General features: G+C 43.7%; 1 protein-coding gene across 1 annotated transcript in view; it reads left to right on the top strand.

Moving 5' to 3' along the window:
• Window positions 1–15,084, top strand: part of thada (THADA armadillo repeat containing) — an 81,959-nt gene that overhangs the window by 25,217 nt on the left and 41,658 nt on the right. The window contains exons 26-27 of the mRNA XM_070915950.1: window positions 2,680–2,769; window positions 7,402–7,533. Of these exons, the coding sequence (XP_070772051.1) occupies window positions 2,680–2,769; window positions 7,402–7,533 (222 nt within the window). The remainder of the gene's footprint in view (window positions 1–2,679; window positions 2,770–7,401; window positions 7,534–15,084) is intronic.

A 15,084-nucleotide genomic window follows, 5' to 3' on the forward strand; every position in this document is an offset into this window, starting at 1 on the left:
TTGGTCAAGGTGGAGCTACTTTATATACATTTAGGTAGTTTAGTCTAGTGGTCCCCTCCAAAGTGTTTCTCTTTTAGGTGTATTGTTACTATGAAAAGTAAGTTGTAACTATAGCAGTCAAATGAATGTTTTAGAATAAAAAGTACAATTTGTTCCTCTGAAATGTAGTGGAGAAGAAGGATAAAGTAACAAACTAGAAATACTCACAAGTACCTCAAAATTGTACTCAAGTGCAGCACTTGAGTATATGCACTTAGATACTCTCCCACACTATTATGTGTATGCATTGTGAAAAATATTCTACTCGCCGGGTGTCACAACTAGTCTTCCACACACTTAACGTCGCCTGTATGAGCTGTGAGCCCACAAACATGACCAGGCCTTTTCACTTACACCTCCTCCTCTGTCCTCCTTGGTGACCCTTACCCCTTTTTCCCCCGTCTAATCTGCCTCGACACAACCTCTGACCTTTGTCCTCCAGGCAGCAGAGTCTTGTCAGACTGAGAGGCTCTCATTAGAGAGAGCGGAGGAGGCCAGTTGAGCACACACTCTTATATAATATACGCAGCCCTGTATTTGCACATGCATACAGTGAACATCAAACCTTTAGGGACACTTTTTATTTTACGTAGATTCTTTTAGCCTTTGCAGTGAATATGTACAGTTATCTTTGCACTTTGTGTGTGTGTGTGTGTGTGTGTGTGTGTGTGTGTGTGTGTGTGTGTGTGTGTGTGTGTGTCTGTGTGTCTGTGTGTCTGTGTGTCTGTGTGTCTGTGTGTCAGGTCACAAGAGGTGAGGAGTGTGTCATATCCAGGTTGAAAGGGATTTTGAAAACCTACACACATGACTCACTTTCCTACCATGACGGTGCCTGCTGCTAACTTGAACCAGGTCCTGTGTGTGTGTGTGTGTGTGTGTGTGTGTGTGTGTGTGTGTGTGTGTGTGTGTGTGTGTGTGTGTTTTTGTACGTTAGTCCAGAATCAGTGGCAGTCGTGACTGAAGCAGTATGCGATGTCTCCAGTCTTGTGATCATGTGCTTGGCAGACTAGACCTCTTCCCTTTAGGAGCGTCTTGATTTAGACGTGCAGGGTTAAATATAAACTTTATTGGCTCTGAGGCTGAATGGTGGTTGCAGCAGCAAGACCGCCAGTGTTAAATATAAAGTTTGTCGTTTTATTGACAGTTGTGTGTGTGTGTGTGTGTGTGTGTGTGTTTGTGAGTGAATACATCAGCGCAGACACACGTGACTGTGGCACTTGGCGCAGCATATGTGCATACACACAAATGCAAGTGTTTATTTCGAGCTGTAAGGCTGGATTTGTTTAGGTAGAGAGTATTTGGCCCGAGGCCGTCTCTTTATCAGAACTTCACTGCATTTGATTAGAGGCACTCTCTCCATCATTTCCCCTCCTCTGCTTCTTGTGTTTCTTGTTATGTCACTTTTATGGCGGGAGAGCATTTGGAACATATGAATCTAATCACTACTATCAGGTAATTTAATGAAGTGAAATTCAAGTTGGATCAAAGTAAATCCACTACTGTTCCTGATTATTTCTACTCTGTTGAGTGATTCATGATAATTAGATTTACACTCTGCAGAGATTCTAGGTGTTGTATTTGTATACAGTATGCTTGCTCAAAACCTCAACAGTTTCAGCTTCATCCTAACGCTACTGCCTCCCATCCTGGGATGAGTTTATGTGGCAGTAAGTCTCCGAAATATATTACCTCACCTTACAACTTCTATAGCAACATCTGCTATTTGGCAGTTTCTTTCCTCAAGATTTACTTGCTAGCATTTTTCAGAGCTTTCATCTGCAGCTCACAGTCTTCCTCAGTGGATGGAGTTTGCTCATTGATGTTGTTGAAAGCTCCAAAAAGAGCAAGTAAGTGTTTTTGTGTTGAAGGACTGTTTTCAAGGTCTTCTTTCAGTGTCTCTTTCAGTTTTATGGAAGTTATTCCAGTGTTCCACAATCTATGTAGTATAATGGGGAACTCCAGATATTTTACATGTCAAAGTCAGTTTACTAGTCACAGGGAGCGCTATATAGCCTGAGAGCTGTTGCACGATGTCTTCAGTGGCTATGGAGGCATAGTCTCAGCCTGTGCTCGCAGACTACACATTGTTAATGGAAATCCTGCGTTACAAACGAGGGTCTAACAAAAGATGCCATCATGTTGAACAATGGGAAGGTGTAGGATCAGTGGTCATGCTAGGTTTTTTTTTTTTTTTTTTTTTAAATGAATGTATTGCAAGTGTCCCATTTTGATGGAAATGCAATACTAAATGCAATGCGTGTGTTACAGCAGGATCTTTTTAAGAACAACTCTAGTTCTGAGGTTATTTGCTCCAATTCACCATTTTTAGCCACACTAGCGGCTAGTGGTGGATGGTCAGTTGGTCGGTCCATCACTTCGGTCCACAACTATTGTTTTGTTGTACAGACATTCAGAGGATGAATCCTAATGACGTTGGCGACCCTCTGACTTTTCCCTCTAGTGCCACCATGAGGTTGGCATTTGTGCTTTTGAGTGAAATGTGTTGACAACAGTTGAATGGATTGTTATGAAATGTGGTGCAGACATCCATGTCCACCTCAGGGTGAAATGTAATAAATTCCGATGATCCTCTGACTTCTTAATCTCTTTCTGTCTATCTCTCTCCGTCTCCCCCCTCAGGATGACGGGCCGAGAGTTTTTCACTCGTTTTCCAGCTCTCTATCCGTTCCTTCTGAACCAGCTGGAGGAGGCCGCAGCCACAGTGGAAAGGTGAGGAGGTCCTCCTTAATCCACACACACACGCGACGCAAACTCCACATTCAGCCCTTGCCATGACTTTTCACGCTTCCTTGATCCCTTTTTATAGGTTTAATTTGACTTACATTTAAGCCTTCCGAGGCAGCCTTTTTTGTTTTGGTAAGCAGTGGTGCTTTTGTGTTTGGAGGCTTCCTGGAGTAACCGGGAGGAAGAGGAAGAAGTGAAGCTATTGACAGTCTTCGTCAGTCCTGCAACTAGATTTTTGTGTGTTAACATGAACTATGAACTCAGCTATTTTCTCTGATCAGCATTGCACTGGATTGAGTTCTTGTGTGGGCCTTTTTTTTTTCTTTCTTTCAAAGTATCACTTGCTCAGCTGACAGACTATTTGCTCAAAGCGTAAGACTTTACGACCGAATAAAGTAAATGTCTTGTTGAGATTTAGTTTGGATTTTTTTTTGCAATGGGGAGTTGCACCACTGAGGTTCATTGGCCTTATCTTTTTTTTTTTGCTCAGCCCAAACTCCCTTTTTAAAAGCATTTGAGTGGTCCAACAGCTCCCCAGGCGGCCTTATCTTAATATGGATCCAATTAATTGAATGCTTTTTCAGACTGGCTCTTTCACAATTCCCCTCACTCCCTTCGACCCTTGTTAAAACATTCGCAAATTTCCCACGCAACCAGATCTCGGCTCTCTCGACTTCCCACATCGTCTCATTGTGTCGCGCCACCCAAACAGACCAACCGCACCACACTGTAGCAAAACACAGCGGGACAGGAGGTAAAGGAGCTGCTGTTAGTGGTTTCAGATAGTCTCGTGGAAGCCACAGTACAAGTACATTCCCAAACTAGGTCACAATATACAAAAGATTACAGAAACGAGATTTGGAATTATAAGGTTGTACTTATAGAGTCCATGTATATACATTACGTGCTGTGTAATCCATCGTTCCTCCACAACAACATACCGTGAAGAAGAACTATGAATGAAAATCAGTCCTGTGTCCAGAGAATTTCTAAAGTCCCGATGCAGTCCTTTAAATATTAATAATCCATTTCTTCATCAGCAGACCATTATACAACTTGTCTTTTGGTGCCAGTGTGTTTTCGTCTAAAACAACATATAATTATCCATAGATTTTTCAACATATACATGCCACCCTCACCTCTTCCACCTCTGGACCAAGACATACCATAATAAACAGACACAATACACGCACACAAAATGATACACAAAAGCGAGAGTATGTCACACACAGATCTGCGCAGGCAGGTGCACACGTACCTGCTCATATAGTGACAACAGAGGGCTGTAACAGAGTTTCCAGCACCTGCAGTCGGCTACGAATATCCCGGACCAATGTCTGTTATTCGACCGCATCTTGTATCAGAGCACGAGCTCTTTTGTGTATCAGATTGTCCATGTGTGGATGGATTCTAACCTGGAAGCAGTTTACTGAAGTAATACTAAAGTGCTCATACTTGGTCTTGACCTAAAATCAGACTAAAAGAGTCACAAAGTTTTTATTTATTAATGACCAAAATTGAGTAAATGAACACTGCAAACCTTCCCCTCCTCATCCTCCTCCTAGCCTATTTGTTGCTAGAAATGATTAATCTCCTCATTCTTTGTGTTACAGTGAAACACATATTTCTATATTTTCAACCAGTGAATCATCTTTCTCCTCCAGTATTGTATTAGCTCTTACCTTGGACAGAAGCAAAGCTGATGTTGTCTTTGTTTTGGACTTCACCTTTAGGATTTGTTTGTGGTGTCGTCTCCTTTACCTTGACTCACAAACTCCATTGTGTGTGTGTGTGTGTGTGTGTGTGTGTGTGTGTGTGTATGTATATGCACCTGGTGCTGTATTTGGCCAATTTTTACAATGCACCAAATGAGATGTTGGTATGAATAAGCTGAAGCCCTTAGCACACAGCTAAAGATACTGACTTCTTAGTGAGAAAACGTTTCATATCCTAATGTTATTATCTCAGTGTAGCAAACTGAACCAGGTTTATCTCTGAAACTATTTCAGGTCAGCGTCCACATTTGAAACTGCCGTGCAGTGATTTGTTGCCGTACACACCGTCTTATCTGCCACTGCCTTCCACTTCCAAAGCAAACAGTTTTCATATCATATTCCCAAGTACTCGAATTTTCTAAACAAAGCTGCTGATTTATTTGTCTGCGAGCAAACTAAATGGTAAGCTAAAGCTTCAGTTTACTTTAGAGGCTCGTTTGTGTCTCTGCTACTGCGTCGCCTTCGTTGCTTTTCTAAATGAAGAATAAAAACATTTAAGGTCAGTGTTCTGTTTCCACTCCCTTTAAAAGATGCAAAACAAAAATAGCCCTCTCATCAAACAGCCGCGTACTGGAGATGATTGAGGAGTTTGGGGAGAGAGGGCAGACATTCATGGAAGTCCTCAAAATGGTATTTGCAAGTGCCATTAAATGAGTCTCTTTTTTCATCCTGTCAAGTGTCTCTGCCTCCAGCTGTATATCCCAACAAGGCCCAATATGTTTGCAATTCCCCTCTATCTGCCCCTCTCCTGTCCCGTCGTGCTCGACTAAACTGTGACACTAAACACATTAGACCAGTCGCTAATTGGGCTGCTATTACATTTCCCCTCTCGCTGATCTATGGCCGTCCCAGAGGATGGTCCTGTGTGTGTGTGTGTGTGTGTGTGTGTGTGTGTGTGTGTTGTTGAATGAAGTAATGAAAAGCACAAGTTGTTTTTGCAGGGGGTCTGTTGTTCTGTCTCCGTTCTATGAGATCCTCATGACTAATGACAAGGCCTGAAGGACATGTTGCTGTCCCGACACACACACACACGCACACGCACACGCACACACACACACACACACACACACACACACACACACACACACACACACTCATGAAAGCAGACCTTATATACTTACATACCGACAAAAAGCTCAACTGCAGGCGTTTTCCCATGATATTCCCAATTTATAAGCTGATATTTTCATCACGCACACAGCTAAAGTAACACTGCTAAAGTTCAAGTGGTTTTATTAGCGCCAGGATAAAGTAAAAATCCTCCTGCAGCGGATATAAAACCCGCTGAACCTTCGGGAGTTGATTTCCGCTTTATTCATCCCTCAAAGATCTGGACGACAAGAAGGAATAAAACTGCTCTGAAGGCAGAGCGCGCTCCCTCTCCATGTTAGACACCTGGCATTCAAACATTTTAGTCATTTTCCTTACTTTGTAGCTTGCGTTCCTGTCTGTGTCTCCACTGTCCTCCCTCCTTCCTTCACTGCGAGTGTGTCAGAGTGAAATTGTGAAACCGCTGGCAGAGACACACAGTTTCCATTCTGACTCAGCTGGCAGTGATGAGATTTTGGATGGAGGAGAAGAGGGAGGTGAAAAGCTCAGCTCAAGGACGGATGAGGAGATGACTGTATTGGAGCGTGGGTGGTTTTAGATATGCAGTGTATTAAGGAGCTAGAGAAAGTTAGGCCTCTTTTGGAAATTTTATTATATGCGGTTTTCATGTGTCAGCCATATTGCTGTTTGATCCCCATTCCAAAAATGGACAACTCACTAGACTTGCAACCAGAAACTATTTGTTTCTCTTCCACTACTACAGCTACAGCATATCAACAAAGATGACAAAATAAAGGAATATTTTGACATTATGGGATATACACTCACTTCTTGCTGAGTGAGATGAGAAGATCAATACCACTGTCATGTCTACACACTAACTATGAAGCTAGAGCTAGCAGGCGATTAGCCTAGCTTAGCTTAGTGTAAAGACTGGAACTGTTACATCACAAAACTCCAAGTGAAACACCACACCACAACTTACATGTTAACATTACATGTTAATTAGAGAGCTTCAGGGGTGCTGGTAGGTGGACCTTTTTTAAGGCTGACTTTTCCTTCTGCTACTAGTCTTTATGCTAAGCTAAGCTACTCACCTGCTGGCTCTATCTTCATGTTGAGCATACAGACATGAGAGTGGCCAGCAAGAAAGCTAATAAGCGTAATTCCTAAAATGTAAAACTATTTCTATAATGCAAATTTATAAAAAAAAAAAAAGGAGGTTCTTGGCAAAAGCCTAGTTGACTTCAGTCCTACATTTTAAAAATCCTTGTCTCTGACCCTTGTACAGGAAGATGACAGGCAAGACAGCCAAATATACTGTATACTGACCTGATTAAAAACATGCAGGATAACGGCTGAGATTTGATTCCACAAGCGTCTCTTCACAGTTGCTCACTGGCCAAGTTAAGATGACTTTTACAGGCCAATGTCACACACTGTTCACTGTCTTGATATACTTCACATGGTCCCCAACCAAACCCATGCTCTCGAAAGGTGTCAGTATGCTTATGCATCTGAGGAGGGACTTTCCAAAAGTGTGCGCCATGACCCCCCCCCCCCCCCACCCTTCTCTGACGGCAGGCAAGTGTGGCCATTTGGAACTGCTGTAAACACTTTTGCCTTCAGACATACTGAAGCATACTGAACACTTTCCCCAGAAACCTTGTATTAGGAATCTATGAGAAACCTTTGACCGGGTCAAATAAAGTTTAAAACAAAGAAGCCATGTTGCATTGTTCAAATCTGACTGGCTGTGTGTGTGTGTGTGTGTGTGTGTGTGTGTGTTTAGTGACAGTGGTCAGGTGAAGCTTCACCCCAGTCTGTTCCTGCTGCTGCTGGTGCTCAGTCGGCTCTACCCTTCTCCCATGGATGGATCCTCTTCACCTCTGGGGCTCGCTCCTTTCATGCCCTTCATCATTAGGTGGGTGTTCCGTGGCACACGCACAAGCATACACATATCCATGTACATTATAGATACCATGTACATACACGTACAGTACACTGGATCTGTTTTTTAGTTTTAGTGCCTTAAGGTCTCCAAGAAAAGTCCATATTATTTTCACTTTCAAGTGGAAACCAAATCAAGGAAATCGAGGTAGACGCGCACACACACCACCACCACCACCTACAGTAGCTTAAGAGCTTCTATATTATCTATGTGGTTGTCTGTCATCACAATGGTGTATTATTTATCTGCTTTTCTCATGATGTATGCATAGGAACGCATTTTTTTTTTATGTCCTTCAACAAGAATTCCAGCTCCTAGCTGCTCCAAGAGTCCCTGCAGAGCGTATGGGTGTAATGCTCTCCCTATCAGCAGCTCCTCCCTCGTGTCATCACTATCAATGAGAACGTGTTTCCAGTCAGCTCGAATGCTTATATTAAAAAGAAACAGTAGCGCGGGGAATGTTCTGTCGAATCCAAGAAGGTCACCCACCTGCTCTCTCAGCCTCGATGAACCTCTCAAACAACGTTTCTCTAAGAATAGAATAATCACCAAGACAAAACACCTGCAGTCTAAACACTGATGTGTGTGTGTGGTCTTATGTTTGGTTTGTCTCCGATACAAACTTCTCTCACATTATTTCTTAGCTGTGTGGGTTTTTCTTTTTCTTTTTTTGATACACTCCCCAAAATCCAGTTGATGTATGGCCTCACAGGAAAATGGCTACGCCTAACAACCTCTTTTTGTCTGATTTAGTGTTTCTGCACACAAAGACAAAACACCTGCCTCGTCTGGGTCAGCGTCTGCAGGCAGGTCTCTGTGTTGTTGCTGCTGCCGTCTCGTGTGGCAGCGGTTGATTAGATTGCGACTGGTTTTATCTTAACTCCGCTCAGTGTTTACTGGGGAGTTGACCTTACAGGCGAATGGGAAACTGCGGTTACAGCCTTCATTTTTTACATTCCTGCGATGGGGAAAGCTACAAATATTGGTGATACGCGTTCATCTGCTGCACCTGCAAATAGAACTGACGCAGCTAACACGCACGCTTTTGTGTTGCTGTTCTTAAGAGGACCCAAATGCATTTCCTATCCACAAATGTTTACCTGCCTGATCTCAGCCTTTAACCCTAAAACGTTGACCCTAAAACGTTGACCCTAAAACGTTGACCCTAAAACGTTGACCCTAAAAAGTCGACCCTAAAAAGTCGACCCTATATACAGTATACACATATACAGTATATGTGTATAAAAGAAACCCGACGGAGTCAATGTGGTGTTTTGGAGGTGTTTCTGCTGGTGATGTTTTGTAGATAGAAATCTGTCAAATGGGGAGATAAAGTGATCTACCTCGCATGTGATACTCTCAGGTGAACAGAACCGGGCGTCGACTCGGTGTGTATCAGAGGAGACAGTCCACACCCTCCCCAAAAATGTGAATGGCATCACATCACATCACATCACGTGTTCAGACAAGCTTTCACATGGTAAAATATAAAAGCTTTCATGAATGTAGAAGCTTTTCATTAGTCTTATATATGAAGGAAAGATTATTTCCAACTTATGATGATAATGATGATGATGATGATGATGATGATTATCATATTATTTGCAATGTTACTGAGTGTGACTTAAAAGTGTGCTGTTTAGTTCATCTGTAATGTGAAATGTCCTGCTGGAAGCTAGTTTATTGAGCTAAACGCTGTAGTTTTAACCGCTGGAGAGGGTGGAGAGGAAGAATTGTGTGCTGTAAGTCAGAGTTGTGTGTTTGGGAGGAGATGGGGGCGGGGGGGTGAGGCTGAGAGTTCGAGGTTGGAATGCTCTACTGGCAGTTTAGATAACAGCACTCGAGTGTGGGTATTTGTTCATCCGTGTGTCTATTACTGTATGCGTGTTGGTAGTAAACAAACTCAGCCTGCTGAATCCTCATTAGCTTCAGATTAGCTTTGATATATGTTTTTGCACAGAAGGAGGACTGTGGATTTTGTTCCCCGGCACTTAAAGGGCACTAGGAAGGGATCTTTTAATGGCCAGTGTGAACAGGTGGGATGATTACAGCAAGCAAAACCGGTCTCATTGTTCATGTGGGCCCCTGACTATTATTTTAAGTCAGACTTGGCTCCCCCTTAACACCGTCATCAGGTCAAAAATAATTTGGTTTATCACCAACTGTAATTTGTGTTTAATGCTAATTAGCAAATGTTAGCTAACACACTGAGTTGAGATGGTAAACATGCTAAACGTGATACCTGGTATATGTCAGCATGTTAGCATTGAGCTCAAAGCACCGTTGTGCCTAAGTACAGCCTCACAGCTGCTAGCATGGCTGTGCACTCTTAGTGTTGCTGAGGCTCACATGACCTTCGTGTTCCTGTCTGCACTGTTTCACATGTGGTTTATGAAGCAAGTCTGCACATGGGAATGAGAGGACCTCAGAGCTCAGGGACCATGTAACACGACTAAACTTTGTACTCCTCCGATCTACATCCACAGAGTTGCAGAATGGGTCCAACTATTGTTACCAAGTATAGCATTCATGACTGTTGTTTTAAGAGATTTAAGAGACTCTTCTGTTTTCTGTTTCATCTCTTCAGATATGATTTGCTTATTACAGTAACATTCCATTTGTGCAAAAACTGGCAAATCTTCTGTCCCTTAAAACAGATGGTAGTGCAGCTCTATTTCACGGTTCAGGCTGATGAGGTGAGTGTGTTTGTGCAGACTAATGAATGTATTTCAAGCTCAATGAAATTACTAAGGAGTTAATCGTCAAAATCACATTGACAAAATAATGTCTTGTTTTAGATGGCTGAGCAGTAACTTGTTAGATAACGTCTATATAAACAGTCAGGTATCGTCATCGGACTGTTTCCCAGTAGAACCAGTAGCTCTAATGTTTTCTCCTCGTTGTCTTAATCACAAAGTTGGGCTACACAGCTCCCCTCTAAATGACATTCTGGTCAGAAGGTGACAAATGGAAAGTGAAGTGGGGTCACAGAGTGGCTGGGCTGTAAACAACAACAACAACAACAACAGTTACCATCTGGAGCTGCAAATGTGCAAAGATGCCTCGTGCAGCCTCAAGACTGCATACGTTCCTCCGAATCAGTGAATAGTGAAACCTTTTCTTTTTGAACCCGTCTCCTGTGGGTGCAGTTTACAAGTTGATGGCTCGAGTACTGACTTGCTGGCTTACTGTCAGAGAAGGTATGCTGAGCACACATCCACCCAAATGAAGCCCACATGTTGGACATGTTAAATATAGCCCGGCTCTAATTTCTTTGGCTCCAGCCGTGTTTCTCTTCACCAAGGCCCTCCATCCCCCAACTCATCCTCCCCAGGCGTGTGCGGACGTGTCTGATGAGATCGACGACTGTCTCACACACACACACACACACACACACACACACACACACACACCCTCTTCCTCCTCCTCACCCTCTTCTTCCTTCTCCCCATATGATCGGACCATCACCTCCAAGGATTAAATGTAGCTTACCTCCTCTTCTGTTGACAGGACGGAGCATCTTGACGAATAATTCTTCCCCTATATCCCTCCATCACACCACACGTCTTTCTGTCCTCCTATCCCACCCGTGAGATTTTTGGCATTCCTTTGCGGCCTGGCCTCCGCATGCGTCACACCTGCTTGGGTAATGACGAAGAGGATTGATGGTGATGACGACAAAGAGGGGGAGGATGATGATTAGCAGACCCATTTATTCTGCTTCAACCCAGCCCTCAACGTCTTTATATCTGGTGAACAGATTGTTGTGTCTTTCTCGGCTTCTTTCTTTTTCCTCTCCCTCGCTCTCTCCCTGCCTCAATGCTAAAGCCTTGGAGTGCTGCGATGGTGATTTATGCCCTGTGATATCCAGTCCAGGCATCCGTCCTCGCCCTCCCTGCCTCTCCTCTCTCGTCCTCACTGCCTCATATCTCATTTCTTTTGAAAGGGCACGGTAAAAAGGGACCCACTGCCACAGAGATGCCGTACGCTTTCCCTCGCGCTCATGGTATTATCATTTTGTTGGCTGGCACGGACGCTGACGGGGGGGGGGATGCAGAGAGAAAGCTGGGCTCGCCAACAATGGCTGAACGCTGCCAGACACAAAAGAGAGATAGTTTACCGACATGTTCCACGATCGAATTTCAAAACGTAGACTGATGCTGTACCTCCAGTGGCAGTCTGGCCTTGGGTATGGAAGCCCTGAAGTTGTATTTATGTTCTATTCAAATGACTGTGGAACATTTTGTCTGTGGTTACTTCAGTGCAGAACAAGTACATTTAAAAAGTATTTGCTCGTTTATTCTTTCTTATATCATTTTAACCTGACTATCTTTGGGTTTTGGACTGTTGCTTGAACAACACAAGCACTGGCAAATTCATTTACGACTATTTTCTAAATGATAAAAAAACCCCACAATAGACTGATTCATATAGCATAACATAATCGTTTTTATTCATCTCAAGGCCCCGATATGCTCCAAATTGACACAGGCGTACAGTAAACAGGAAGGCGGCTGTGGTCATGTTTATGTTACATTGGGCGTCTGCCAAAGTGTCCAGACATGAGCAGTCTGCGTTCATAAATTTTGAGCAGCATGCCGAAATTTGTTGTAATTTTGCATGATGTAAATTTCTTCCCGAATCCACGTCTGTTTGCCACAGTGTCCTTTTATTTATGCCACCACTGGGAGGCGCCAGAGACGGTCTACATAGGAAACTAAACAATTATAGAATTTGGTTTGTAAAGTAGAATAATGATTGTATTCAGACAGCTACACCTCGTCCGTATTAATGAATGAATGAAGCAAAATGATTTTAATTGTGTCACCACTTCCCTTCCTAACTCGCCCACATTCTTCAGTGACTTTGCTGCTTGGGCTTATTTAGCCAACATGCTACAGTCTCTGTGGAGGAAACTATTCTCCCAGAATCTCCAAAATGAGGCCCAGATGAGTGTCGTCCTTGCCAGTCAACAGTCTGCCTTTGACCCCACAGGGGACGGCCCCGTTTCTAAAATTACACCCTTCCAAACTGTCATTTCCTTTTGCAAAAGTGTTTCAATGGGACAAATTAGCACAGATAGTTAACATATGGGCCCCAAATGGGAGCTGGGAGGGGTGGAAAGTGAGGAATGGCCATTTTGGTCATTAGACGTGTGTGTGTGTGAGTGTGTGAGAGACGCTTGTGCACATAAATCACATGTACAGGAGCATAGAGCTCAGGAATGCAAACTGTTGTCTGTTTGATACAGGGTCTTTGGTTGTCTGTCTGACCATAGGTATGGGGGGGGGGGGTTGTAAGTGTGTGTGTGTGTGAGAGGGAGGCATGCTCACAGCAGGTGGGAAAGCATTTGTTGACAGTTGACAGCCCTCTCTTTGTTCAGGTCCATATTGATTTCAAGCCTTTTTTTCCTCGTAGCAGTCACTAGGAGGGGACAAATTATTTTCGGTGCTCACAGATGAACAACATGCCCGTGATTATTTGCAAGTCGCTTGTTGACTTGTTTCCCTTCCTCACACACTCAGCTTTTCGTCAGCAGAGATTGCGCACGGCCGCACGCTCGTGCCTTCGAGCGTGTCTCACCCTCACTCACGCCAAAGCTGAGAAAGCGAGCTTGCTTTTCACCTGCGCGTGCCGCTGTAGTGATCTCTGTTTCTGCTTTCTCTGGAACCCTCCGCTGAATTTTCCACAGTGGACCTGAGCCGCTTGTTTGGCCCCCACAGCCACCTTTAACGCCGCCGCAGGCCCTATAAACAGCTTGCAACATACACACACCTTTCGTCCGCCTTTTGACTTTTCTTCTGTGGGTGTATGTGAGCGTGTGCTTGGCGGTCTTCCATGTGACCGTACAGTATGAATGTATTCGATGCATGCGGCCCATACGACCCATTTGAAAGCTGTTTTTGTCCGTTGAACTGAAAAATAGTTTGGTGGTATATCTGATGAAGACCACCGTCCTGGTATCACCTCAGGAGAAAGAACAGCTGGTTCTGAGTACAGCAGCAGCCACGATGGAGGTCAGGTTTGGCGTGGTTTAGACGGCTTTCTGACGGGCTGCTTCTGGTGTGACTCTTGGATAAGACACGTGTTCAGAACAACAATAGCACCGTGTCAAAACAGCAGAGAGGATCAAACATGAACCAGGAAGTGTAAAACGGGGAGTCCGGTTTAAAGGAAGAAACAAAGAATCCACACAGCTGTTTATATTCCTTTCAGGCAGGGTTTTCTTCCTCTCGGTTGCATTGTTGTAAGATGTTGCCGTTTGCTGTGCCATAAGTTGCACCAAAATCACCTACAGCAGTACATGCTGGTGCAGGGGCTTACTTAGTGAAACTTCCCAGAATGAGAACAACTCCGTGCTGAAGTTTACTGTAAACCTAGAGGATAAAAGTACAGTTATATGTACTTTGTGCTGGTAATTTCAGATATTGCTATAGTGTGTCAATGCTACATGACCACCTGACTGCCAAAGTGTGGATGTTTTACAGGCAATAATGTTGGTTAACAGTCTGTCAAATGTATCCGAGCACAGGAAACCACTGAGGCACTGTGTGATTTCAAGATAACGGATGTTATTTATTTTTGTCTCTACTGAGCTTCTACAGTAAGTTTTTAGCAATGGCTCTATGGACGGCAAGGTTGGTAAGTTGGTCCACCACTTTGGGCCACACCCAAATGTCTCAACCACGATGGACATTTTGTACAGACATTCGTGGGTTCCCAGAGGATGAATCCTGCTGACTTTGGTGATCTCCTGACTTTTCATTTAGCGTCACCGATAGGTCAAAGTTTTTACGTATCCTGAGAAATATCTCAACATCTACTCAATGGATTGGCACTAAATCCCGTGCAGACATTTATGGATCCCAGACAATGAACATTACTGACTTTGATGATTTGCCAGAAGCTGGTTAGCAGGCTTTGTGCTAAGCTGAGCTAGCCAGCTGCAGCCTTATATTTATTGGACAGACATGAGAGCGGTAGTGCGGTAACTATCTTTTGAAACAGAAATGTTACATTAAATTGAATTTTTCTTGAGGAATTGACCTTGAACTACAGCTAAGTGCTTTTTGCAAATATAAAGTAAAGTCAGTTAAGTTTGCTACTCCCTTCAGTAGCAGTAGCTCTTCCTATACCCATCCTCACCTCATCTCATTCAGGTCTTGGTCATGTCCTTCCCTCGTGTCAGCTATGGCGGTGTTATGACACTGGAGAAGGAAAGACTATCAGCTTGTAAACGAGGTTAATTTTAGCCTGCACTCGGGGTGACTGGCCACATTCTCCATCACCGGTGCTTACTGTAAATGGCCGTGTGATCGCGTGTTAGGAAAAAGAAAAAGAGGGAGAAGGATATCTGTGGGCAAAAAAACAAAACGGCGTAGTGATAGTTTGTGTGCTGGCCTGGGATCTGTTCAGACTCTGATGGTTGGCCTTCGCAATAGCGGAGAGAGACAAAGGGAGGGAGAACGATGGAGATGTTACGTAAGGTATGCATAAAAATAGTGATGAAATAACTCACGGGTC

Source organism: Enoplosus armatus, chromosome 12, assembly GCF_043641665.1.
Source record: "Enoplosus armatus isolate fEnoArm2 chromosome 12, fEnoArm2.hap1, whole genome shotgun sequence".
NCBI lineage: Eukaryota > Metazoa > Chordata > Actinopteri > Centrarchiformes > Enoplosidae > Enoplosus > Enoplosus armatus.